This window comes from Chanos chanos, chromosome 4 (genome assembly GCF_902362185.1).
Source record: "Chanos chanos chromosome 4, fChaCha1.1, whole genome shotgun sequence".
NCBI classification, from domain to species: Eukaryota; Metazoa; Chordata; class Actinopteri; order Gonorynchiformes; family Chanidae; genus Chanos; species Chanos chanos.
The window spans coordinates 17,546,212-17,574,036 of NC_044498.1; the positions used below are offsets into that span (position 1 = coordinate 17,546,212).

The following is a 27,825-nucleotide window of genomic DNA, read 5'->3' on the forward strand; positions in this document are numbered from 1 at the left end:
AAAGGCACTTTGGTTATTAACATCAGCAGTCAGTGTGCTCAAGGACCCAGCCTCTGCTTCAGAGAGGGCTAATAGGGATTTGGGAGAGAGAGAGAGAGAGAGAGAGAGGGGGAGGGAAAGAGACAAGGGGAGGGGAAAAGAGGGGAAAAAGAGTCAGAGTGAGGATCCTTTAATGTTCTCCACAAGGAACATTTGCTTTCATTCGAATCATAAGCAGTGAGGTTATTCGTTAAAGACAAACACCTCAGAGAGGTCAGAAAAGTTCACTTAAGCAATGATATGAAAGAAATGTTATTTTCCCAAATAAACAGGTTTTGTCTTATTTGGCAGGAATGTTCTTTTCCAAACTCTCAACTCTCATATGCAAGCAATTTTTCTTTAAATGACATTGAAAATATTTTTAACTAAGCATGACAAAATTATGCTGAAGTCTGAGCTGTTTGAGAGAGTAGTTTGCTTTAAGACCGAGAACTTCTCCTATTTGAGCAGTAAACAGCCGCACGGAATCAAGACGGCAACCAGGGTCACAGTATTATTTAAGGTGTAACATGTTTAACACAGCTGTGGTGATGAGACTGTAGAGTAGTGAAAAACTGTGAACTTGCTGAACTTAAGGGGAAGCCTTGTGTGCTTTTGGACAAATGAGATTATTTATCTAACTACTTTCCAGCCAGATCAGTGTATGCTTTCTCTTGTTTTCTCTTAGTTTTGGGGGATTTTTTTGTTTGTTTGTTTTTTGTTTTTGCATCACAGTTCAGACCTTCTTGATAATTATCTAGCACCATGTTTCCTGACTCCGATCCGTATTCTCTCCATGCTCCACAAGCCTCCAGGAGCAGAGTAGGCAAACACTGACCTAGGTTATTTTCTTTAGGGTATAATTATTAAAATACTTTTACACTGATCAACTACTTAACAGCTTCAGGCAAAGGAACTCAAAATTTAAAGGACAACAGAGTATTAATTGTTATTATGATTCTATATGAAATTTAATCTGTCACATTCTAAACTACTCAGCCTCTTTCACCAAGCTTTAAGTAGCTCAGATGTGACAAATTATAATATCATGACTCTTTCTAATTTTGCAGTAGAAATGGTACATTACAACCACGCTCCACATTTTCAGTCTTGAATACTGGGTTAATGACCACCAGGTGGCAGTACTATGCAGGGAGAGTGTTGCATGTATTTGTTCTTGAGAAACAGAGGACCAATTGGAATTTAAAGACTGTAAGAATACATAAAACAGAGCAGCATCATAGGATATCATGAGAGGTCTGCTACGTACTACTGACAACATACAGCAGGCAAATTCTACCACTGACTCAACCGACACGAGTATGTGATACTACCTGCCAATAAACTGATAGAAGAATCGTTTTGACAGCCATCAGTTCATATGTCCGTGCAAACTGTTTCATGGGCTGAAGAGTAACTAATTGCTGTTATCAGGGAAATGTTTTTTTGGGGTCTCAGTTGTGTTCCACCACATACCTCTTACAACTTCATTTGGAAACCTCACAATTCAGTATTCATTATGAATCATTCCAGCACAGGCCAGAACTTCTACCTTCAATGCTACCACAAAACAACAACAAGAATAATAATAGTTATTGTTATTATTATCGTGATCATCATCATCATCACTCAGACTGATGTGTGAGACATTAAGCTCTGGATGAATATTTAAGAAAACTAACAATAAGCGTACTCTGAGAGCAGAAAGCTGACAGCTCGGCATTAAAACTCGTTGTCTTTTGGGTAGGAAATAGACACAGAGACAGAGAGAAAGAGAGTGAAAAGTGTGAGTAAATAGATAATAAGTCACTATATTTCTTCTAGGATGAAAATATAAAAGTCACATGTTGTCTTTATTTCCTGTATATAGATATACACCACTTGAGATTTGAATAAAAGCACACACACCAAGGCTAATGTAAGATGGAGATCATCACAGACAATGCAATGCAGAAAAATTGGAATTACAAATTGATAAAAATATTAGAATTCAAATTCTAAATATTTCTAAAACGGTAACATGTACAGAAGTCTGTGCTTCACATCACCTGTCTGCAGTTGCTAAGAATCTTTTAATCTGTACACAAGATGATTTTGTACAAAATAAGAAATCTACCATTTAATAATAGATAGAACAGCATAAAATAAAAGTACATAGTATATACAATATTAGATGATGCCATTTAGAAGGAGGGATGCATACTAAAGGACACTTTTTCAGTATTACTCTTTTGAAATAATAATAATAATAAAAAAAAAAAAAAAAAAAAGAATTAAAAAGCCTCCAGAGGTTTAAAGCCATTTAATGAAGAAAAACAGTCATCAAAAACAGAAACTTCGCAGGCTTATGGATGATACTCTGTGTTTGTCAGTACAGATCACTTCTAAGCACAGAGACTGGATCTCAATGTATGTGGAGAGAAATAAAACGCTCTCCCCCTTCAGTTTTAAAACTACAGTCAACATGGCAAAACGGAGGAACACAAATTGTTGGTGATTGTTTATTCCTTTAAAAACAACAACAAAAAAAATGCATCTTGGTAGCTCTATATACAATTTGCACATTCAATCCAACATTGACAAGCTTACGCAGGCAAGGGAGTAGAGGGGAAGGGTGGGACCAAAAAAAACAAACAAACAAACAAAAAAAAACCTTACAAACATGGTTATGATCTTCACATGGACACACAAAAAAGACCCAAACTGCGAGCTCTTCAGTTCCAGCCAGGGAGCAGCATGGGAGTTCAAACAACAGTGCAGAGTGAAGGAAAGAGCAGCAAACCAAAAACAAAAATCAGACCCAACCAACATGAGACAACAGAACCACCTATACTCAGAGTCCTACACCACAGTTTTACTTTCCTATTTTTTATTTTTTCAAGTTTATCAGGAAGTGCTTCTTTTAACTGTTTCATCTGGATATATAACAATCAACATTTGACCTTTTAACCTATATTCATTCATCCTGATGAATTCACCAGACAGCCTCCAGATAATGTACTCACCCCAAAAGCCTGACACAAAAGAATTTTTTTTTCTAGTTACTTTTTGAGTGCACTTAATGGAAAACATTACATTTCCACGACACGCTAAGCTGCTTTCTGTTGCATTCTCCACTTTCAAAAAGGCACTCAATTCAAATAAAGGCTTGTTTTTGCATTTGACTCTGAAGTAAAATGATCTTAAATGATCTATGTCACTCTTATGCCATGTGTACAAAGACAAAATAGATGGCTGAGACTTTGCTATTCTTAGTCCTAAAGCTCTTAAATTACAGCTCATGTCAGGTTAAGCTTTCAGGACAACCCATTAAACTCAAAACAAAGAGTAATTATTGAGTTCCAATCTGTTAAAGAAGACTAGAATTGGCAGTGCATATATGGTAGACCTGGGGCCACAGACAGGTTCGAGTGGTAACACTCAGTAGAGAACAGAGGAGGACGGATCATTAGGAGTAATGAAAGACTTGATGAAGAAGATACTGAAGAACACGGTGAATATCTTTCCTATTTACCTCTACATGACCAACTACAGTGCGTACATGGATGACTAGGGAAAACCTTGCAGTTCAGTATGTATATGAACTGTTGTGGGACACTGATTTGCTGAACTGAAAATTGGTCAAACACTGTTTATGTACCAGAGCATCAAGCATCTACTATTGTTTGAACCACCAAACACACCCTGGATGAACTTATTGCCAACTGTACTGTACAGTGTCTAAAAATATATATAAGTTAAAAAAATAAAGGAAATGAATTGGCACAGAACCAAATTTCTACAGAACAGTACACAAAAGGAGTCTTCTCTGACACTCCAACAGACAGACCAGCATGTTTAAGTACAAATAACCTTTTCATAAAGTGTGCGGACTGACCTGGGGCCGTCAGCCCTTACAGCCATACAAAGCAAACACTGGATTAAAAAAAAAACAAAACAAAAAAAAAACAACACATAAAAATATCACCATACTCTGAGGCACATAACTCAGCTCTGCATGACAGAAAGTGTGCCTTAACTTTGGGAACAAAAACACACACACACAAAAAAAAAAAAAAAACATACAAAGAACATATACAAGAGATATTTTCACCCCAAAACTGAAGCTGCCCACCTCTGAAACGCTTTCATTCAATCCCCAAACAGGATGGCTGCCGACAATATTGCAAAAGTTCCTCTGCACCCCCCCCCCTTCCCGATCTCCTGTTTTCAGTACAGATCACATGAAAATAGCACAGGCACATGACAGCTATGACGAGAATATGAAAAAAGACGAGAAAATCAAGGAAAATAAAACATCTGGACAGAACTCCTGAGAAGAGCTGAGAGAGAGAGAAAGGGGGAGAGAGAGAGAGAGAGAGAGAGAGGGAGAGAGAGAGAGAGATGGCCAGTGAGAAAGGGGGTGGGTGGGAAGGACCCTCACTGTGGCTTCTTTTTTAAGGGGGGGCAGAGCTAGGCGTGTTTGGGTCACACCGAGCTGGTTCTGTGCCATTGGTACTGTGCTGGACCGTGCTGCTCCAGGGCAGGCGGTTGTGGTCTGTTAGTGGCCGTCGTGAGTGGTTATCATGTCCTCAGCACGGCGGTGTGACTCGAGGGCTTTTACTGTGGACATGTCCTGAGGGAGCTCCGACTTCCTGCGCACGAGGGGGCGATCTTTACGCTGGTCTCTCTGCAGCTGCAGCAGAAGAACAAGAGGCAGGTTTACCTATACGAGCAACTGAGATGAGCAACTGATAGGATCAACACTGTGCAGCGACAACCAGCAACTTGCAATGCATGATGCGAGACAGGGCTGCCGCGATTAGCCGACCTGAGCGAGGACGTCAACGATTAAAATGCGTCGACATCAATATTGTAAACTGACGTTTTGTTTTTTTAAAAATTTTTATAAATGTACCCTTTTGATTTCTAAAACGCTTCAATTCAATATAACAAATGATTTTCTTCAACATCACTATGTAACTGCGGCCAGGGCTGCCACTAACGACTATTTTTCTATCCATTAATCTATTCACTAATCGAGTCGAATAGTTGGTGGATTAATCGGTAGTTTACTACAAATAAAAAAAGATGCGGTGGTTTAAAATAGTGATGCCAATTCATTTTCATCATCAACGTCATCAATTATGTTGCTAACTCGCAGCAGTAGCAACGCAAGAACACTGCTTGAATTCTACCTAAACCAACCATAATCCAAGGGCATGTGCACGTTTTGGAACCACTATGTGGCCCCACAGTTAGACTAGCAAAGACAAGATGCATTATGGAGAGATTTCTCTGTTGCATTGTATAAGAACATGTCAGTTTCAGTGACAATGCAAATGATCTTCTAAAAATACCTACACGGCACCTTAGTGTAGTGGAAACCAAGTTAATAACATCACAACATCAGTGATGTAGCAGGATGATGACTGAAACTGTGCATCCCACATTTATTCTCACTGAAACTCGTAAATATCACCCAAGTGCTCTGACTTTAACTACGTCTGACTGACTTCTACCAAACTCAGAGATACGCACGCTGCCCAAAAGGAAAAAAAAACTGCGTTGAGTATTATTCTTTGAACTGTCCTGCATGTTAGTGTGATGTGGCTATGTGAGGCATCTTGAAAGTGTGGAATGTGATGTTTACCTGAGTGGCTTCCTCCTCAACTGTTTTTTTCAGCATGATGACGTCATCCACATTTGGACCATCTGTCTCCATTTCCATTGGACTATTCCCACTGGATGGGTCAACATACATGAGGAACTACAAACAGAAACACATGTAAAAAAAAAAAAAATTAACAAGGAAAAATTGACAACAACAAAACAAAACATGTAAAATAACCATTCAGCTCATACGTTAAATCAAAAGATCTGTCAACGACTTGGCTGCAGCACATTCTAGTGGTGAAGAGGTAAATTACAGTGAATGCCACAGCTGGGACCATTAGCCTCAAACAGCCGTGTTAAACAGAAGTATTTCACATTTACATAAAGTGCAAAAAAATAATAATAATACATACATATATATATATGACCACTTTTCAGCATTTGATATGCATGTAGATAAACAATTCATGCTGAATGTGGTGAAATTACTGGCTGATTACATCAGCCATGCATTGTGTAACCATAACACTGTGACCATTTCCAAAAAACAGCCGTATCTCAATGACCGGCGCCCATTTTTCTTACGTCAGTGACCATGCAAACATGAAAATGTCTGTTTCTTAAATACCGAGAAACCTCCAAAAAGGTCAAGTGACGCTTTGATGTACAGTGTACAGTAAATCTTGCCCTCCACTATATATTACGGTACCCGGGGTCAACAAACTCACATACTCTCAATTTTCACAAGCTGTCTGAAAAACAAACCTTTCGCTGTGTTCATTATGCATGAAATCATCTACTGCACGGATGTCAGCTTGTCAAAATCAACAACACCCACTGTCAAAGGCCGCAGATACAAATTAAGGTCATGTCCTATCCCCCTACATGTTCTCACTTTATACCAATGCCTTTTCACCACACTCCCACTCAATCAAAAACCTGGAGTGTGCAGATGAAACTATAACCACGGGTCTTGTTCATAATAACGATGAGGACACATACAGACAGTGTCACTGACAAATCAGAACAGCTGATCAGACCGTAAGCTGCCACTGAGCACAGAGGGAAAAAAAACAAATCAACATCAACTTCCAGTACGATAAAACTCTTAAGACATACAGATCAAAAGTTAAAAAGCTACAGGAAATAACCATCAGCAATAATCTAAACTCAAACACGATCCCCTTCCACCAGCTCAGGTCATTCGAAGCTCTGCACCACCTGCTGATCAAGTTCTAGACTGCAATCACTGTCCACTGACATCACTTATATCTGCCTGCTAGGGAAACTGTTTGGCACAGATCAAACACAATGCTGGAAAAATGTCACTCGCTCTGTCTGCGCAAATAGCTGGCTTCAAACTGACAAACACCAGCTCATTCTTTCACAAAAGAAGAAGAAAACCACACACACACACACAAAAATTCAAAAGAGCAGGGTCATTGTCTCTTTCTGTCTCCACTCAGAGTCATAAACTACAAAGCAGTGTCAGTGAAAGCGTTATGCAAAACGGCAGTCCCCTAACTCAGCTTCAGACCAACCCCACCCAAGTGTTTTTGCACTTTGACAGTCATTTTCACACTTTGTCCTTGAACTGTTTTGGCACATTAAGGTTGTCACATAAATGTTCAGTTCTATAGCTTTTTAAAAAAGCCCACATTTAACACTCTACAAATTGCTCTTCTGTTTTAACGCTAATGTTCCAGTGCTTCAGATGTTCTTCTTCCTTGCATCACGACTTCAGTAAATTTGTATTCAACATCTACAAATGACGGTTGACAAAACACAAACAATACAGGAGACATAAACAAAGCGATACACTAAAACAGGACAGGGAAAAACAAAAAGAGACACTGGATGTTTACTACGCTTGGGATAAAAGGTCAAAATTGTTCTTTACGTCCTAATTTAAATAGAAATGCCTTGAAAAACTGCCTGCCTATTTCATCATCTTTGACACTCCAGTATTTTCTCTGGCTTGGCTAGCCACTTCAGGTCATATATTTCTGTTAGGCTATATTGTGCTTCTGTTAATGTGCGGAAATCAGGCACAGGTTCACAGGCAACTGTTCTCCAAAACAACGGCTGCGCTGTACGCGCCTCAAGACAAATGCCACCTAACATTGTCTGTCATGGCTTTCGACACAAGTCACGCTCAAAAGAAGTCCCACCTGTGGGTTGGATTTAGCAAGGTTCTCAATCTTTATCCAGGCTTCCTCACGTTCTTTCCATTTCGCTTTCTCTCTAGACAAGAGATAAAGAGATGGAAAATATGAAACACACTGATCTAAGAACTGATAATCAAAAATAAAATTTGTGTAGGAGTAAGTTACTTGTTTTTCTCGGCTCTGAACTGTTGGGTGCAGTCGTCAAACAGCTTCTGGTTCATCTCCATGAAGAGCTTTAGCGCGTTGTAGATAAGACCGTGAATAGTCCTAAGAGACAGAACAAGAACATACAGTGAATTCCTGGGTAATTACAGAAACTCAGTGAAATACTCGCGGTGTTTAACCAAACAGAAAGCTGAAGAAAATTTTTATCCCAATGGATAATTTCACTTCAGCAAAGTGCAGGAAAGTATGTCGTCTGTCAGTCAGCAAATTTACATATGGCATTTCCCTTCTTAACCCCCAACACATCGAAATATACTGAAACCATGAGTTTGGTATGCTGATACAGCGCTTCTCTGAGAAAAGTTGATGTTAATAGTGATTTTGTAAGGATGCCCTCTGTGCACATGGTTCAGCTGTTAAACTGCTTTTATTTTGTTACATTATGATAAGTGTCACTCACTTGTTCCAGTGGGTCTTGGAGTTTCGGTACAGTGCTGGGAACATGATGGGTAAAATCCTGGCTGCGTTGTCACTGATCAGACTCATGATGTACTCATTATTCCAGTAATATAAAGCTCGCTCTGCAACCTTAGATTTCACAAACACACACACAGTATATAATTCCCACTTGGCAACATACACATATATGAATCTAAAGACATGCATGAGCAAAACACAGACATACATAAAAAAATAAGTCTAACACAGTCAAATACTTCATCAGTTCAGTTTGGCACAAAACACATTATGTATTTAGTCATTCACGGAAACCAGTTCAGATCAGAGCCGAAAGGAGCGAAAGCTTACCTGGAAGTGAGGGCTAGAGACACATTTGGCCAGCTGTCTGAAGAGTGGCTCCATAACTTTGACAAACTCCGAGGGCTCAATGACGTCCAAGATCTCCTCCAATTCATTGAGGAACATCACCTCCTTTGGGCTGTGTGTCTTTGGCCAGTACTTCAGTAAAGCCATTACTACCTGTGGAGCACACGGTTCCATTGACTTTATTTACATAGCAGAACAAAAAGAGCGAGCACTTTCAGCCCCCACTGCTCTTACACACATGTATTCAATAAAGAGAGGACTGATGTGATTACACAGACACGACTGCCATATAACACATAGAAAAACAGTCAGCGATGCATAGAACGTATAGCACAGCTGACCTATAAAATGGGATTACGTTTGATAGAAAAGCAGACGATGCAGGCCACACCATGCAGTAATTGAATAAGGACATATCGTGACTTACAGGCTCAGTCAGGGTGCTGTCCTTCTCTAAAAACTGCACCACGCAGTACGCCAACTGCGATCAGACAAATACATATGACATTACTCTGATGTTAAAGGAAAGAAAACTGAACATGCTTCAAAAAAGGAGTCAGTATATTTTCACTGAAAAGATGGAGAATAGTGCTCTAGTCCACTTCCCCTTTAAACACACATTCATTGTTTATGTTACCATAATGTTCAATGAGAGAACATAGATTAGTGATTTTCATACCTGTGGATGGTAAACACTGAGTGACTTGACTTTGTGTAAAGGCAACAAAACTTTCAAGAGGAAAATCTTGTGCTCTTCCTTCAGTGGTAAAGCGAACCCATTAATAATGCTGTAAAAAAAAAAAAAACAGAAAGAAAATGCACAATTAAACTACAATTTAAACTCTGAGCAGTGAGAGTTCATCACTAACAATCAGTTCAGCGACATTTCACTAATATCACTACGATAATACAAAGGATGCCACACCATGAATGAATGGCCTTATCAGAGCCATCTCGCAATAGACTTGATTTGAGAAGCCGACTCAAATCAAGAGAAAAGCCAGTGAAAGACAGCTGGATAAATGCATGGTACACTGAGTGCCCAAATGGATGGATGCCACAGAGCAACGTTTTCCTATTTCAGTCCTGGGGGACCACATGACAGCACAAACACATTTAATTGCACCCATCCACTGATATAAAAAAAACAACAACAACAAAAAAAAAGCCAAGCCTTTGATTCAGTCAGACAGGTGCCGGAACAAAATTGTACCTTCCTGAGGGTCCCCTAGGCTGAAAGTAGGACATACTGGAACAAGGTAATAGTACAGAGAGTTCTGGGAGCACCATAACAGACAGATGGATGGACTATGTGCACCAAATGATGGATGGATGAATAGATAGATGAAACATAGTGGGGGCATTCATGGATGGATGAAACTCCAGAGTGGGTGTGTGGAATGACAGTGGAAACAATGGAAGGATAGAGAAATGGTTAAACAGACAGAGTGCAGTAGGTGCAGTGATGATTATCATTGTGGTTACATCTCAGACTTATTTCAGTTACTTGCAGGAAAATGAACTGTGTTCAAAGCAGTACTGCTGATAAGAGATCTGTAACTGAAATCATCTCACCTTCCTAATATTTCCAGTAACTCTGCTATTCCATTATGATGTTCAGTCTCATAAATGAACCTGAAAAAGATATTTGTTTAGTCATTTTGTCACAATCACATTACAGTTCCTAGGTCCTCCCCTTAATGACCATTCAAAGTGCTGCTAAAGGGAAGCTTTGCTTAGATTTAAGCTTTGACCCACAGGGAAATATAAACCGCGATGACTCAAAATGACACTAACTGCTGCTTGAGAGGAACAAGATGTATCTGTGCCAAAAGTGAGCTAAATCACAAAAATAGAGATTTGGAGGCTGGGAAGATCATTTAAGTTGAACAGTTGGTACAATGTTTCAAATGAAAATGCTCTTTTCTAAAAGGGCCATTAAGTGACGAGGACATTAGGTTAGCATCTTGGAAACGATTATCAAAGTCAATACCCCTGTGACCTACTCATAGGATCCTGTACAAATAACATCTGAGTAACTATTTGAAACCAGCACCGCAATTAGTCATCAGTTTTAAAATACACAGTCAGAAACACAGATATTGAGAATGTCATTCAAATACATCGAATCTGGTTCACTTAGGACGTTGAAAGGCAGGTTCATTTCTGCTCTGTCAGCTCACCGATAGAAAATGTTATTAATCTGTTTCCTGATGTAGGCTCGGAGGCCGAGGAATTTGCCGTAAATGCGGTGCAGAGTTGTCTTAAGGAAATCCCGCTCGCGAGGATCCTCACTGTCAAAGAGTTCTAAAAGCTACAACAACAGACATGTTGTTATGTATCACTCAGTCTCAGCCTCATATGCATAAGCACATACACAAATTCATGACCACACACTAGTTAAGACCTTACCTGCATGACAAATTTCTGGTCAATGTACTTCTTGGCTATATTTGGTTGAAAGTCTGGAGATTCTAAAAACCGCAGGAAAAATTCATAGACGAGCTAGAAGAGACAAAACAGAACAGTATGAGGTAAGTGACACTGTGCACGTGGGTGCATGTGTATGAGTTTGACAAACTGAACAAGTGTGTGTGTGTGTGTGTGTGTGTTTACCTGTAGGTGAGGCCACGCAGCTTCTAAAGTTGGTTCATCCTCCTCGGGATCGAACTCTGCCCCCGTGGGATTAGATGAAGGTGGTAACGTTCTAAACATGTTGACTGCAAACTGCATAAAAAGAAAAGACGAGAGCAGAGAAACATCACATTAAAGGAAAGAGAAAAAACTAGCCTTCACAATGTTTGAAAAAGATTTACAAAAAAAAAAACACCATGGTTTCTTTGAGGATGATCCTCCCAGGGGATTGTTCAACAATTGTAAAAGACAGGATACAGATAACTACTAAAAAGAAGGAAGCACTGCTTACTGAAAGCAAACCCCTCCACACAGGAGTGTTTCCTGAGTTGATGGTTAGAGTCCAGTACAAAAGGAAGCCCTGTCACCCATTATTTTGGCTACTTTGACTTTGGAAAAGGGGCTGATTTTTGAGTTACATGTGGTAAGAGCTTCAGTGACAAAGACCATACAAATTTCTGACCTTTCAAGAGAAGTGGCTAAGGTGATGTCACCACTGGGTTCTAAGTGAAAGGTCTTCAACTAGGGCGAATGTACTGTATGTAAGCACAAACTCCACCCTCATGAAAAGAGACTGATTTGAGATGGAAGACAAAACAGACAAGCTCTGAGTCAGCTGACTGCCAATGTCAACACACGGCATAAGCATGGAGTATCATCATGAGAAAGAACGGTCAAAAATGCAGAGAGGAATACTACAAATAAAACCATCCTTCACTCCATACTCAACAGGTGGAGGAACATAGGCATGGAGCACACACAAAGAAAACCCCAGTGGCTCTTGCCCATAAGTAGGGTTCTGGTAGCTCTGTTTTTGTGTGCAGTGAATTTTCCTGGCATGGTCTAGGTCTATTCAACATTCCCTATCCTGGATCTCTTCCTGCTCTAACACACCTGATTCAACTCCTCAGCTATTTATCAAACCCCTTAATTAGCTGAGGCAGGTATGTCGGAGCAGGAATAGATCTAGATTGTAAGCTTGGAAACTCCAGAAGCAAGACTAGGTAACTACCTACCTGAAGACAGAGGAAAATGCCAATACATACAAAGCTATTCAAATCACTTTCATCTAAATGCCACCACATACAAAACTATTCGTATCACTCTCATAATACCAAGTTCATTTTCTAGCAAAGCACTATTGTGATGGGAGTGGTCTCCTCTGAGGTGGCAATGCCTCAAACCACAGACCATAAGAGGTTAATGCAGAGTTTCATGAGCATTAAACCCATACATGGTGTACATGGTGCCCCTGTTTGACTCACCAGATCTCAAACCAATCCAACTCCAAGGGGAAAGGCGGGAGTGATGTTAGAGAAAGCATTTTCCACTCTGATTGACAAAACAACAAATTTTGAAATTTCTTCCCAAAGTGATGCTGTATCGCTTCAATAAGTCCAGATACTTGCAGATCCTATGTTGAGGCAAACTGAGGACATTCTGAGGACGTGTGGTGACTAAACGCTCCTCTTAGATCATTTCTGTGAAGGCTGAAATGTAGCTGACATGTCTGATTTACGTTACATTCATTTTCTGCAGTATTATACAGAACACAAGCCTCTTCCCATCCTACTACAGCATCAGACAACACACAGCAACATGCAACTACAGTCTAATTTATAGCAGCCTACAGCTCACACAGTAAGACATTTTTTTCATGTAAAATTACCATTCAAAAAATACATGGAAAATGGCCAAAAATATCTTTTAAATTTCTAGTTTTTAGCAAATTCATTACAAAGGAATTCCTTTTCCATCCATATACCACACAAATAGACTCTTGGACTGCTGGTTGTCCTTACATGATAAATGACACAGGTATTTCATTTTCACATGAAGAATATGAAATATGATGTGTAAACACTACATACAGTGTTTATATGTAACTGTTAAATCTGAAAAAGGGTCAACACTCTCCAGGGTTTCATCCAAACTGTTATTACGAGAAAAGGCTTCGTTCTCAGTTTCTTTTCACACAAACCAAAGAACTCTCATTTTCTAAGTTAAGTGAATGGAGGAAGCACAGTTTTACTTTGCTAATACTGATGAACCTACCTGTAAAAACTAAGCCAGAATTTTCCATCATATAACGAAAATGTCTTAACCCCAGCATTCAGTTTTTCTGCATCTGACGTGACATTAGGCACCCGCTGTGACCTTTTCAGTCAGCTTTCACCGCAAAACATTTCCTCTAAAGCTTTTGTATTTGTTTCCCTAACTTATTTCTGTCTAGTGACTCTTGTGGTGAACACTGTTGTGCTTACTCAGAACTGCTGCATCATCTATAGGCCTGTGTGTTCTGCATACTGGTTATGTTTAAGGTGAGTCTCCCCACTTCATGTTTAGTGTGCATATGAGAAAAAAAGGAACATTTCCCAATATAAAAGCTTTCAAGCGTCAATCCCAGTGTCATAAGCCAATTATAAGATGAAAGCTGGTTTAAAAGGCTTATATTTTCATGCAGACACAAATATTTACTTTAATTATTGCTCATGTAATCAGCCCTGTAAGGATAACTGAGCAACAGTAAGTATAATTGTGCAAAAGTTCAAGGGTAAAAAAATAAACAAATAAATAAATAAACCTCTAAGTAATGTTGTGTAGATATACTGTATAACAGGACGTACTGTTTATAAAACCTACAGGATAAATTTTCATCAGGATTCAAGGTGTCCTTAAGTGTCAAGGCACCAAATTTGAGACTGCCACATGATGCCTTAAATAAAATCAAACTGATGCTAACCCCAAGACCTCTGTGGTCTCACTGAATCCAACAATTCTTGTAAAATATGAAATCAAATGGTTCATGTGCAGTGTTCAGATACATGGAGACCTTGGGCAAAACCAAGGCACATAAGTGAGGATTTGTGATTGTTTCTCCGGGAGCTGAATAATGCTTGGTTATTCTTGGTTCATTAATATCAGGATGCATACAGACAACGCTTACAGTCTTGTGTAATCATCACTACAGGGCAAACTGTGTGATTACCATTCTAAGGCCAGAAAAACCTTTCAAACACATCCACACATTACACATGACAAAAGCAAAGAAAAGGCTTTCTTGAGGGAATGAATCCATCACTATACTTTGATGATAAAAGTAGAGAACTTCAAAGTCTCTTCTTGCAGAGATCAGATCAGAATACTCTGGTTAAGAGTTTATTATCATGCTGATGTCGCAGGCTGTTGCATTTTTTAATTTTCTGCATTGATCAAATACAAGCAGAATCACAGGAACAAGCCAATTTGCATTTTGATCATGGTGGCTTCCAGCCAAACATGAATAACCATCTTTGATAAATATCAAAGAGAGGTAATTTCATGATAAAATGACGAAAATCGCCACCATGAAGCTACTACAGCCGGGTCACTATCAGCCAGACAAAATCTTTTAAGGATCCTGGCTTGATGAGCATGTGAAATCTCATCTGTGCTCAGGAGCCAACAGACTGTCATTACCGCTCTCATAAACAAGCTGCAAGACAAGTTGCAAGTCAAGATAAGGCATCGTAAATAATAAACTCTCTCTCTCCCTCTCCCATCAATGGACTGTTTTACCAAAACTACCTTCTAACGCCCTTGCTTCAGAGGTACTAGCCTGTTTTGCCTTGCGTCTGCAAAGATTACTTGGACATAATGGTCAAGGATTATGTGATTTAAACTGCAGAACTGCCTTAGCTGCTGTTCCCCGTGAAACATCTGCAAACTGGGCAGTTTTGTCACTGAAACCACAGCCAGAGATGTCTTCCTCTGGCCATGGTAGTAAAAATAAAAAAAATTAAAAAAAAGGCCAACTGGACCTGCCTAATATTTTCATACATGATTCTGAGCATGATGGAATATCAACTGCTTTATCAACTCAGGCAAATACATATATATAACTACGGTCTTGGTGCATGCCTTAATGAGAATGCAAGGCATGTGTAAGGTGCACTTTCAGGTGATAAGTTTAAGCATGGCGTCATGAGTGGAATGTGACCGGAAATCACCTGTTGCATCTCTCTGTGCTAGTTCATTTCCCCTGTATGCACTGTACACATGCACACACACACACACACACACACACACACACACACTCTCTCTCTCTCTCTCTCTACATACAGAGAGATAGAGAGTCTTCTCTTTCCTTTCAGCTCTTCATGACAAAACCTGTACTATCAAACTGATAATGCACTCAGTAACTGAATACAGACGCTTGCTTGCCCCCTTTAGGCGCTGACAACTGGCAAGGCAGTGAGAATCCTCATGATCAGCTTGGGCCACAACCACCACCAATGTGACAATTTTAATGGGAGCACTGTGTTCTTTTTTTTTAATGTTTACTGCTGTTTTGGCTCTGGGTAATGTTTTTTCACAGGGTTTAATAATACTCCATTTAACAATACAATTCCATTTTAATAACTGCAAGAGAAAGTGAGGGTGTTTTCACATTGGTATTATGACTGCTGCGTAACACTAGACAAACAACAGGCATTTATGCATTAAAAATTCACATTTAGCCAAAGGTGAGGGAACCCTCTGAGGAACCACAGCTATGGTTATACAGGTTGAGCATCCCGAATCTGAAAATCCCAAATGCTCCAAAATCCGAAACTTGTTCAGCGGCGACATGACGACACAAGTGGAAAATTCTACACCTGACGCTCTGTTGGCGCCAGTTTGTTACCAACCACCGTCAACGCCAGACCTAAGCACATTACTCAATGTGTTTTTTGTTTATTCTCTGCACTGTGGTACAAAGATATTATTAAAAATGTCAAAAAGGGAGATACCCCTATGGATAACAGTGATAACATCGTAGAGCAACGCATTACTCACGTATTTGTAGTGATGCTGGTGTAAACACACCTACTGTGCTGCCAGTCATATAAAAGTACACCACATACAATTATGTACAGTACATAATACTTGATAATGATAATAAACAACTATGCTACTGGCTTACGCATTTACCATACTGTACCTTTTATTGTTATTTGAGTGTACTCTTTCTACTTATAAAGAAAACTCTTACTGTAAAACAGTATGCCATGTTATGCCGGCAGCAGCCTAATGCATCTCATGGTTACTGCTCTGTACAGGCTATAGCATATAGGTTTGTGTAAGTACAGTCTACAATGTTCGCACAACAACGAAATCGCCTAACGACGCATTTCTCAGAACGTATCCCTGACGTTAAGCAACGCATGACTGTATTCCAAAATTCAGAAAAAAAAAAAAATCCTAAATCCAAAACACTTCTGGTCTCAGGCATTTTGGATAAGGGACACTCAACCTGTATGTGGTTTAGTTAGCAAAAATCTTCCCATAAAATGCACTGTGACAGCTTAAATGTACCGACATATGATTCAACTTCTTTCATCATTCCTTACAACCTTCACAGGCTCATATAACAGTCGAACGGAACAGGATTGTCTAGATGAAAAGAGTTGTCTGAAGAGGCTTTCTTTATTTCTGGTTGAAGCAGCTATCTAGTGCATATTTTCAGACAAAGATCAACGCACCCTTTTAATGATAGGTGCTAGCCAGAGGAAATGCACTTGACTAGTAGGATAACCCCATTCAGACTGAATTATGCTCCAACACACACCTTTAGAGTGATCAGAGAACCATGTTTTGGACAGTGTATGGCAAGTACTCTGCAAAAATTCATAAAAATGTTTTCCTTTTGATAGTTTACTAAACTAATGCATGTATGTTTAGAATGATGACCCATTCTGTGTTTCAGTTATCAGGTGGTAACAGCTACACGTATGGGCGTTTCAGCACTGTGGGAGTACACCTAATGAAAATCCATCGGGATCAAAAGTTTGATCAGAATGAATGACTGTGAAAACAAGACGCCAGACACTAATCACAACAACATATTTGACCTGAATACTACTGAAACTGAAGCATCTGTATATTCAATATGAAACTTTCCATTCAGTTAATCCGTTACCATACACTGGTCTCTTCGTCGTGTGCTTCAACTCAAATTGGGAAAAATCCCTAAAGGTCTGATACCAGTTTGAATACAATCATGAAAGGTTTGAGCTTTTGCTTTGCTTGGGGAAATACAGAGTGGCTTATTCATACTTTCGGCTGGGTAACGCATTACAAAGATCGAGTGTGTACCCAGCTTCACTCTGATGGTTCACAAGTCAGGAGATCTGTGCGCTCACCATGTGGACGACCTCTGGGTAGACTGGTTCGGTGATGACATTCCTATTGTGGGTGATGTACTCCACCATCTCACTGAGGGCCGCACGCTTTATCTCCTTCCATTTCAGGTCACTCAGTGGGTCTGACACAAAGTCAAAGAGCACGCAGCACTGACGCAGCTTCTGCACAAACAGCTTCTCCTGCTCCGCAGGGGGCACATCTGCACAACATGCACGAAAGGAAAAATCATCATTATATACACACAGCAGATTCTGAATGACATTGTGAGATGGTAATGCCTGCTTTTAGCAAGTTTAGCTCTGTGATGGATCAACTGTAAGGTGTTCTAATTTTCTAAGGAACTGGTGTAAAATAGAGTCTGTTTCGGGTCCTATTGTTAGTGTACAGGTTAGCCTCTTTCACGTTACTCAATTTTGTCCTTAAAACATTCTGTGTTGTCAAACATATAGTTTTACGAAAAAAAAATGGGTTCCTTTATGTTTATGTTCAATATCATCATCTCACATGAGACGTCTGTCAGAGCCATAGAAAATAAAAGATTTCAGAAGATTAAATGTCAATAAGTGCATCTTCACACATGACAGAATACTTGACATCTACTGCTGTCAGTTAACAGTTACTACCCAATTAAAAAAGGTCTGATGAATAGTTAGGAGAATTTAACAAAAATTCCATCCTCAGGAGACCTCTCAATGGTATAACCCCCCGCTATATACTCATCACAGTCAATACAATAAAACACAACTCCAAAACACACACAACAGTCCAAGATGCCCAGCAGTCATAAAAGGTCCTTCACTGAATTATCACAGGCAGGAAAATGGACAATTAATCAGATCACATTTCCCTAATTCCAGTGGGCCTTTTATTCCACAATCAAACAATCCTGCCATTCTGCGCTGATCCGAGGGACAAAAGAAAACCAAAAACAACAAAAAACAATTATGGATATAATCAACACAAGACTGTAACGGTACGATTCAATGTTTATTTTGCCGTACATCTTATAGAGTTCATCTGTAGACACTGGTGGAGGAGATCAATAAAACCACATCACCTTTTACAGATCACACTGCACACTCAGGGTGGCCACTATGCAAACAGTGTATTCAGGTAACATATTCAGGGCAGATATTTAGCTGTGAAGCATTTTCATGGATAATGGTTTGACGTGTTTTCACAGTTTACACACTAACAGGCATATTCTGTTCTGATTTAATGACTTAACAGCGCGATCAATCAATGTGACAAACAGTGACGTACAGACTTGGTCCCTCTCTTATAAAAAGCGTGTTCAAAGTCTGGTTATGATAGTCTGACAATAACCTACTCCTATGTTACTACTGTGAGCACAGAAAGTCAGCAGACTCAATTAAAACCCCATCTGTACAACTTCTGTTTGCATTCAACAGGATGGTGAAAACAAAAACAATTATTAACCTTATCTGACTCTTTTTCCCCCTTCGTCATCAAGCTATGCTTGAGGTGAGGCTTTTGGCTATGTTTAAAGTATGCAAACCATACCATAACACATCCAGCACCATCAGGTTACAAACCATTACACTTCACTGAGAGCCTGCGCCCTGGTATAGTGCCTGCGGCTGTCCATCATCTCACTGTTTTGTAATAAAGCCTCAGTATTAAAAAAATATGCGATGACAATTAATCTTTTTCCTGTACATTCTGTGGGGAGAAAAAAAAATCACATTTTTCATGCACAACCCTGTGGCCAGTATAAGCAAATACTTCACATTCGGTTAAAATGAAGAAGTTCTGTGGTTAAAAGCACAGACAGAAGATGGATTGAAAATTGATTTGAATGATCATAATATGATCAGTTGACTGAGCGATTATTATAAGAGCTTCCGAAAAGTGAAAAGTTTTATTAAAACATCGGCATGAAAACACCGAATCGCAAAATCAGATCCTCATCTCGAACGGTGCTCTGTATGTGTAAAACTTGAGGTCTACTCAAGATTACATAACTGTCTCGAGCACACTCAATGTTCAAGGGATTTCTGAGTGAGAAATAAGACAATCTAGAGTCAGAGAGTTTCTTTGCCTGGATAACACAGCTTTAATGGATGGCAAACACTGTTCTGTGCCCCGGGCTATCCCAACACAAACACATAATAACAGCACAAATAAAGATGACTAATGGCATGAATAAGAATGAGAGGCCTTATCTAATCTCTTTGACAGCACTGTACAATTTATAAAGCATTGTGCACCCGAACAAAAAGGATTTTTATTTGTAACAGACAAATGTCAATTAAGGGAAAGTCCACCCATTTTTCCACGACTTTTTTTTCCCCCCCATCCATGGTTACGGTTTAGCATTAAGGAAGTGTGAAAAGAACAGAGGCCACTTCCACTTTGACAACAGTAGCAGATACAGAGCATACACACTACAGTCAGCAAAAGTGTGACATTAGGTTTAAAAACCAACACCCACATACATACATCCATCCATCCATACACACACCATGAGAAGTATAGACTCTAAGCTGCTGTGACCTCACTTCCTTTGACATCAGCAGTCTTGGTGGGGGGATGGGGAAGAGAGTAAAATGCCTCTCCCCCCGCTGCCTGTTAGCTCACACTCTCTCCTACTCTTCACTCTGCCCAGCCTTGGCACTGCTTTACCTCATTTGTTTATCACAGCAACGCACACAGGTCTCTCACTTTCTCTTCCATTTCACACAGCGCAAGTTCTGACAAGGACAAAGCGAACCCCTCACGCGTTACCAGTTTGAACACAGCTTTGAAAACAGCATACGGAGAGTCAAGTAAGACGTCTAGCACACATTTAGCAGGCACAGAGTGGACGGTAGCATTCCTCTCCCTACCCCCCTCTTGGACAATGAGACAGCATGGCTCACCTCTAAAGTGCATGAGGGCCACGGGCTGGAAAGGGCCGTTTGAGCTTGGTGCATCCACAACCATCCTGCTGTCTTCTTTAGAGCATGTCAACATCTATCTGTTCAGTCAGGCAGGGGAAGGCTAATGAGCTACGGTGAGTGGCTGGCCTCCATTTCAGCGCAAACACTCCACAGAAAATGAAGCTCCGCTACTGCTGGAGGGAACTAACCAGTTAGTGATGTCATCCACCAGAAGGGGACTCGTCATTGGCTGTCTGAGGTCACATGGGCAGACCGTCAGGCTGCAAGCTGAGAACGATGGGGATTGGCCACTAAACTGAAGAGGGGGAGGGTCTTTCTACTGACAGAAGGAAGATTTGTATTGAGAGGGCCTGCAGTGTATTCTGCTGTTCAGTAAAAACACCAAAACTACACACCTACACCCTGTCAAAATGATCAAAGATCAACAAAAATCTTCTAAAGCAGTAATTCAATACAAACAGAACAAACATGACAAAAATGTTTCAAAATCTCCTCTCTTTAAGCACAAGGCATCATTTACAAACCCAACCAAAAAGATATATAATGCAAAACAAGATGTCAAAAAAACCTTTACATTAAAAGAATGGTTCTTACATCATTCCAGGAGTTGCAGGTAAAAGTCATGTAAAATATATACAAGTACAAATAAATAACTGCCAAAGAACTAGGGATATGATGAAAATATGCTGCAGTGATGTAACTGTTTACTATAAAAACAAGGGCACTCTCAGTTTTTACATTTAACCGATTCTAATATGATATATACAGTATATCTTGCCAAAGTGACGACAGAACAATGCACTGAGAACTGTACTTAAAGATCATCATCTCAGCTGGTAAACAAGAAACCACAATGCAGCATAGACAGGAAATCATGCTTTCATAAGCCCGTTTCACAGTTTCAGTTCGACGGCTGCCGCCCCTTCTGCTCTCTCCTGTGCACCTCAGACAGACCGCTGACTGAGGGCTGACTTAAACTCTTTCTGTTCCTGAACCTGTGTCTGAGTCTGAAAACTGAAAAGTCTAAATAACGCTCTAAACAGACACATTTCAGTTTAAATAAGTGGTCAGAAAAACAATAGGAGGTGTTGTGTGGAGTGAGAATTAGTCCTCTATATTTCTGAATCTAAACACACCCAGTTCCTCTTGTGTGTGTGTGTTTTTTTTTTTTACAGTTGAAAATGGTAATACAGTTCAGGAACATATTGCTGAATAAGCTCTCTAGGTGATGGAAGAACTCAGTGCAGAGAAAAGTTAGCTGTTTTTTTTTTATTAAGATTGTGGTAATACATTTTCATGATAAATTATTAATCCAATAAATTGGCATTCTGAAGGTTTGTGATTAAGGTACACTGTGATTGACAAAATGTGATTATGACAGAATGTGACTGATTACTGATAACTCATGTACAGGTCCCAGCAAAGAGATCATTCTGTTCATTGGTGTGACCACAGCTATGCCTCTGCGACACAGAACTATATGAACTGGTTGCTTTGGGGCACGTAACCAAATACACAACAGAGGAACCGGGACTTTCACTTGCCTCCTGGCTGAAACCAACGTCATATTCCACGTGGTCACTGAGATTTAAGACCTCAGGCTAAACCTGGCTCTACCACAATCATTACCTCAGCTCCATAAACAGGGTGGAACAAAAGTGCATCCCACATTTAGGGTTCAGGGTTCACTCACTGTCTATGTCTAGCAAACAGCCCAAAACAAATAGACAGCACTTTTCACTGCAGAAGTGAAACTGCTAAAAGCGAAATATAATTGCAGTGATTAAAGTTGGCCACAAGACCAAGAATTAAAGACCACACATCATACCCAGAGATCTGCCAGACTCAGAATGAGTTACAGCCACACAGAGAGTCACATTCATCTGTTCACTCTTCCGAGCTTAGAAATACATTTATAATATTTATGTGCACCTGTATCGTGGATATGCACATAGAAACACATATAGATGATAATATCCATGCCGCCTCTACAATCTGCATCTACACAGAAGTTCATATTTGCCTAGACGTGACAATATTAATTTCCCATTATCTCCATTTTAGTATTCTAACCACTACTATTTCTATCCTATTGTCCTTACTTAAACATGCTTACTGTTGTCTTATTTCCTTATGAATGAGTAAAATGAATAAATTAATTAATAGCTTTTACAATAAACTTTCTTTAAAAATTCTTGTGTATATATTGTAATACATATGTGTCAGTGTTCTTGCTATTTTTGGTAACCTGCTTCAGCTCCGTTACTTTGGGTTCCTCTTTCTTAAATGTGTTCAGTTTTCCTTTCCCCTTCTTATACCATGTGAAATAGGATGGGGCTTTCAGAGAAGTTTCACTGAATCCATGGCTAGTGCAAAGGGCACAACACAAAGCTGCAGCACAAATCCCAGAATGACTACCCCAGAGGTTTTTTTTTTTTGGTTTTTTTTTTCTTGCTTTGCTTTTTGGCTCATTGTGTTAAGTTGGTGTTCCTGACTAATCAGGAACCAGCTATGGCCCTGACTAATCAGGAACACCCACGGTGATGTTTGTGTATAGAACATCCAGCATGCTGTGCTGGACAAGAGCTTTCATTAAACAATTACAAATAATGGCTGACACAGCAGTTTCTAAGTATGAGTGGAGATAAGAATAAGAGAGGTAAGAAGAACAGCAAACAGAGAACTCACAGAAGTTGTGTCAAACAGTCAAGGAGTGTGGTGGAGTGTATTCTGGACCCAGAACAGAACCCCGAAGGTTCAGCATTCAGAGGATACTCTGGGCTGAACCAGAACTTTGATCATATGGCTTTGGGAAAAGGGCTCTTACGCTTCAGACAGACACTCACCACACTCATCAGCTGTTCAAGGCCTCCAGTGAAAAGCTTAGGCATCATCTTTAAACAGAGCTCATACTGAGCAAACTGTTTGAAAAGGCTGAGTCCTATTTAAATATCAGAAATCTTTAGAAAACATGGGGAAAAAAAACTATACTGGGCTTCTATAACGAAGAACCTTAGCGACTTACCAAAGCTTGACTAACAAATAACGCTGTCCTAAACTACACTCTAAGAAAGCTGTCAGTTTGAAAGGCACTGGTTGAGTGCTGAGAACAACTACCAATAAATGTGTATTAAATTATGCCATATTTTATCTACACTAATTAATCAGCTATGACGATGGACCTACCAATGAATGCCTGTACTGTTTCTATGGATGACATCAGCAAAATCCCTCCACTCAAAAAACAGTCTTAATGCCTGGTAACTACTATTAAAGGAGAAATGATTTTGGTTTAACACAGGCAATCTCTCACAAAGCTGACAGCACAGTTCACAAAAGACACGTAGTTCATATTTTGACCAGCTGGTGGAGACATTGACACAGACTGTTACATGCTCACCTCTGAGACACAGTGCACAACCATCAAAAGGACAGCTCTTTTCACAAGAGATAAAGGGAAAAGTGTCATAACCTGCACCCTAACACACTTGAGACGGTTTCATGTTGCTGGCTTACTCAGTTATCAGATTCACTTCAACAAGAGCACTGATTCACATCAGGCTGTTCTGACTCAAACTGAACTGACAGCTGGTTCAAGTAACTGACTGTGCTCAGCCAGCTATGGCCCTGTTTACACCTGGAATTACAACATTATCTAGACATGTCGTCCACAGTTAGCAGCAACATCATCCTTATTACTGCCTGTTAAAGTCTTAATGTATACACCCATTGCTCGCCTCCACTTCCTGTCATACATTGTTTTGAGCAAGTAAAGACGAAAAATATTCTGGCATGGCCACATTTTAGATTGCACAAAATTTTTTTTGAGACCAGAAGTGACCTTTGTCAGGTATTAAGCAATATTGCTACTACTGCCCTTTGATTGACACAGACTGGATTAAATACTGCGTGTATGAAGAGAACTCTCCGATACTCTAGATTGAAATATAAATACATTTAGATGCCTTCTGGTATTGATCCATCACACCTTGATTAGATAAAGGAGGTGAAATGTTTATGCGGACTGATTTATTTGTAATTTTAAGTGTACATCATCGTAGCAACACTGGCAGTATGATTCATATGGTTAAGATCTGAAGATAAAGCACTAGTGAGAAAAAAGTGAATTCAATACTTCCAGCTTTAAAATATAGGCAAGAAAACACAAAGCGGTTAACAGAAATCAAAAACACAAATGGAGAAGACAGGCATCCCCTGACAAGTCTATTTATAGTATCACTGATTCATGCGTCTTTGTTAATCAATCTCGTTTGTAAAACTGGAGCAAAATAAAATAAATGGATGAGATGGTAAAAGTGTTCGATTTCATTCACAAGAACGAGAGCGAGAGGGAGAGAAAGAGAAGGTCAGAGAGATTGAAGAGAAACAGTAGGTATGCGCCCTGCTGGTTAAATGAGTGCCAGCACATCCTGAACCATAAAGGACCAGCTTTTCTGCATAATCATGGATTAGCCTTAAATCTGGACAGTTAGGATTAAAACCAGCACAGTCATCCATTTATGTTGCTTTGTGTTTCAGTTATCTTGAGTTACATAACTGCGCATCACAGAAGAGTGATAAGAGAACCAGCCAAAGGACTAGAAGCAGACAGCCAACGTATATTCATCGATGAGGCAGGCTTTCAGGTATCCAGAGGAAACAGTCTTTAAAGCTGGGGCAGGGCACAGTCTTACCTTTGAACGCAGGCAGTTTTTGAAGCTCTCTGTTGTTGCTCAGGCTAAAACGGGAGGAGCTCTGTCTCTTTTCCTTTTTCACAGGGGCTTGAGATCCAGACTGCTTCCCTTTCAGGAGCTGTGTGGTAGGAGGAACACTGTAGCTGCCCTTCCTATTTGATCCCTAACAGGAGATGAAAACAATGTTATTTTCTATTCCTACTTTATCATATCACTCTATTTTCTGCAGACTGTCTGTAACATTTCTGCCCCTTAGTATTATGAGACGTCCCGTCTTAAAATGGATATGCTAACCACATACAACCAGTCTCTCGCCGTCAACATTTTTCTGAATCTCAAACAATTCTTTTCACACTGAATTCCTGCAACAGCAAACATTTTCACAAGCAATTCTACAAGCATTACAACAAATGTAACTTATTTACTACTCTACTCAACACTGTAGCGGTTTGGCATCATCTTCCCCATGACTAACATCAGTGATTAATTCAGTAAAAGTATTACATCAAGTCCCACCACATTAACCATGAGGAAATTAGAGGACACGTCTCTCTGATGTTTATCGGAAGATTTGTTTTTACAAAGTACGAGGGTATAACCAGTCTGTGCACACAGCCTACCTCATGCTCTGAATTCTCCTGACCTCCCGTTTTACCAACTTTTCCGGACTTTGGAGACTCCTAAAGACAAAGACCATTCACAGATCAGTCAATGGACCATAATTGGTAACTACCGTACGTGCTTATGTAAATTAAGACGGATGACACTTTTGAAACAATATTTATCGCTGGCTAGCTATCATGCAGCAAGGTGCTCCTACTGAAGCTCCATGCTAGTTCATTATTTATTAGTCCAAGTGTTCCTGCCTAAGGTATCGAGCATCAAAAAAGCCTGGTGCCACTCCTTGAATATTACAGCAAACTCTCTACATCTATATAGCGCAGGTCAAACAATGACTATCACTAACTGGAGGCAACTTAGCTTACCATCATTCATATCGTTGTCAATAGCTGTCTTAGGAGCATGAATTCTTTGGGAGTTCTGAGAGTAACTTGGTTACACAGTATTGAGAGCTATAGCTAGTCCTAGGTTTAGTTAGCAGTCTTGAATTTAAGCCAAGATAGCAATCTTTTTCGTCAATAAAATGCAATAGTACGCCTACGGTTTATATGATATCTATACGATATGGATACTGCATTGAATGTTACTTATCTCAATAGTCTGAAGTCACAAACACAACAATGACAAAGTTAGCACAGTTTGTTAGCAGCAAACCCACTTGCTTTTATATTATGCTAGCTAGCTTGAGCTATCGTGCTAATTAGTTAACCTAGCTAATGGCATGAAGAGATTCCGTATACAGTCCAATAGTGTTTTAACGTTTCAGAATATCAGTGAAATGTTTAGAACTCTAAGGCGAGTGTACAACTAAACACTGAAATTATTAAAGCAGACCAACCTTTTCTTTTTTATTTTTATTCGGCATTGCATTAATGTATGCTAGCTGTTCTCGCCTCTCTCACAAACTCAAACCCACGGGTGTCAACTCTCCCGACCGAGCCTGACGATTCGTCTCTGTCTTCAAATCTGATTGGCTTATAGTACTATCATATGACCCAACATTCTAAACCTAGACGAGTTTCGAATTGAACGAATTCATTTCTAAGGACAGTCTAAATTTAGTGGTCTCAACACTGCCAAGTTTAAACAATTACATGTTATTTCACAAATGTACATCACAGCTGCTGATTGGATTTATCAACCTCAAAGACTTCATACTGGTAGTTTTACACCCTTCCTTTACCAGTGGGATGTAATGAAACGTTAGATAATCGACTGGACTAATTGCTCGTTGAACTACCAGTAATTACAGAAACAGGACCAAATTTAGATTTAAGGGAAGAGGAACCCAGTCAATAGTTCTGAAGAGCATAGTTTCGCCTTTGAGATATGTTCATCTCCATTATTTCTCGCACAAAATATTCTGTGAACTAGTTTATTGAATATTTGAAAACTTGACAACAAGCATAAAGACTGCTTGACCATGTCTGCCTTTGCAGCATGCATATCCTAAACTCACAATAAACTTTGGATGTTGAAACAGTATAGAATATAAAGTGGTATTTCTGTGCTTAGTACTTTTAATATAATGTCTTTGCAAAGGCCTCTGAAATCCAGCCTGGGAACTCTGGAGTCCTGCAGGTCTCTGCCCTTATCTTATAATCAGAGGTTCTTACCAGGGAAAGAGGTTTGTGCACTCCAGGTTTTATTTTATATGAGAATCAACAGGAGTCCCCGCCACTAGAACCAGCTTTTAAGAAAGCCTACTTCAAGCTCTCGCGAAAGTATCAACGTAACTTCTGCCGACAACTTTACGCCATCTGGTGGCTACAGAAGTAATTGTCTGTTCTGCCCCATTTATGGGATGAGACACTGTTAAAACCCTTCCGTCATTCAATTGAAATACAGTACTTACGAATTGTCAACAATTTACATTTAAATAATAAAAAGTTTAACGTCTGTCAATACCGGTTCTCACCATCTTTCACCCCACACTGGCCGAAAGAGTCTGAGAAAGACTTTGTCATATTTAATATTTACAAAAGAAACCAGCGAGGCCAACAATTCTCCTTATTTTCAGAATGTCCTCTGCAGCAC

General features: G+C 39.7%; 1 protein-coding gene across 4 annotated transcripts; it reads right to left on the reverse strand.

Annotated features, from left to right (window-relative positions):
- Positions 1-4,390: 4,390 nt before the first annotated feature.
- On the reverse strand, positions 4,391-26,656 carry ppp2r5cb (protein phosphatase 2, regulatory subunit B', gamma b). Of its 4 annotated transcripts, XM_030770522.1 has the most exons (16): positions 26,627-26,656; positions 25,788-25,847; positions 25,168-25,330; positions 17,570-17,769; positions 11,388-11,498; positions 11,184-11,276; positions 10,955-11,085; positions 10,347-10,406; positions 9,451-9,559; positions 9,199-9,252; positions 8,754-8,924; positions 8,407-8,534; positions 7,947-8,048; positions 7,785-7,857; positions 5,651-5,767; positions 4,391-4,693 (listed from the first exon to the last, which is right to left on the reverse strand). In XM_030770522.1, the coding sequence occupies exons 1-16, from the start codon at positions 26,651-26,653 to the stop codon at positions 4,559-4,561; spliced, it is 1,734 nt and encodes a 577-aa protein (XP_030626382.1). In that variant the 5' UTR covers positions 26,654-26,656; the 3' UTR covers positions 4,391-4,558. The 4 variants fall into 4 exon arrangements, with proteins under 4 accessions (XP_030626382.1, XP_030626380.1, XP_030626379.1 ...); XM_030770520.1 differs by lacking the exons at positions 25,168-25,330; positions 25,788-25,847 and having other exon boundaries at positions 8,754-8,920; positions 9,195-9,252; positions 17,570-17,746; positions 26,627-26,653; XM_030770519.1 differs by lacking the exons at positions 25,168-25,330; positions 25,788-25,847; positions 26,627-26,656 and adding an exon at positions 20,453-20,604.
- Between the last annotated feature and the right edge of the window lie 1,169 nt (positions 26,657-27,825).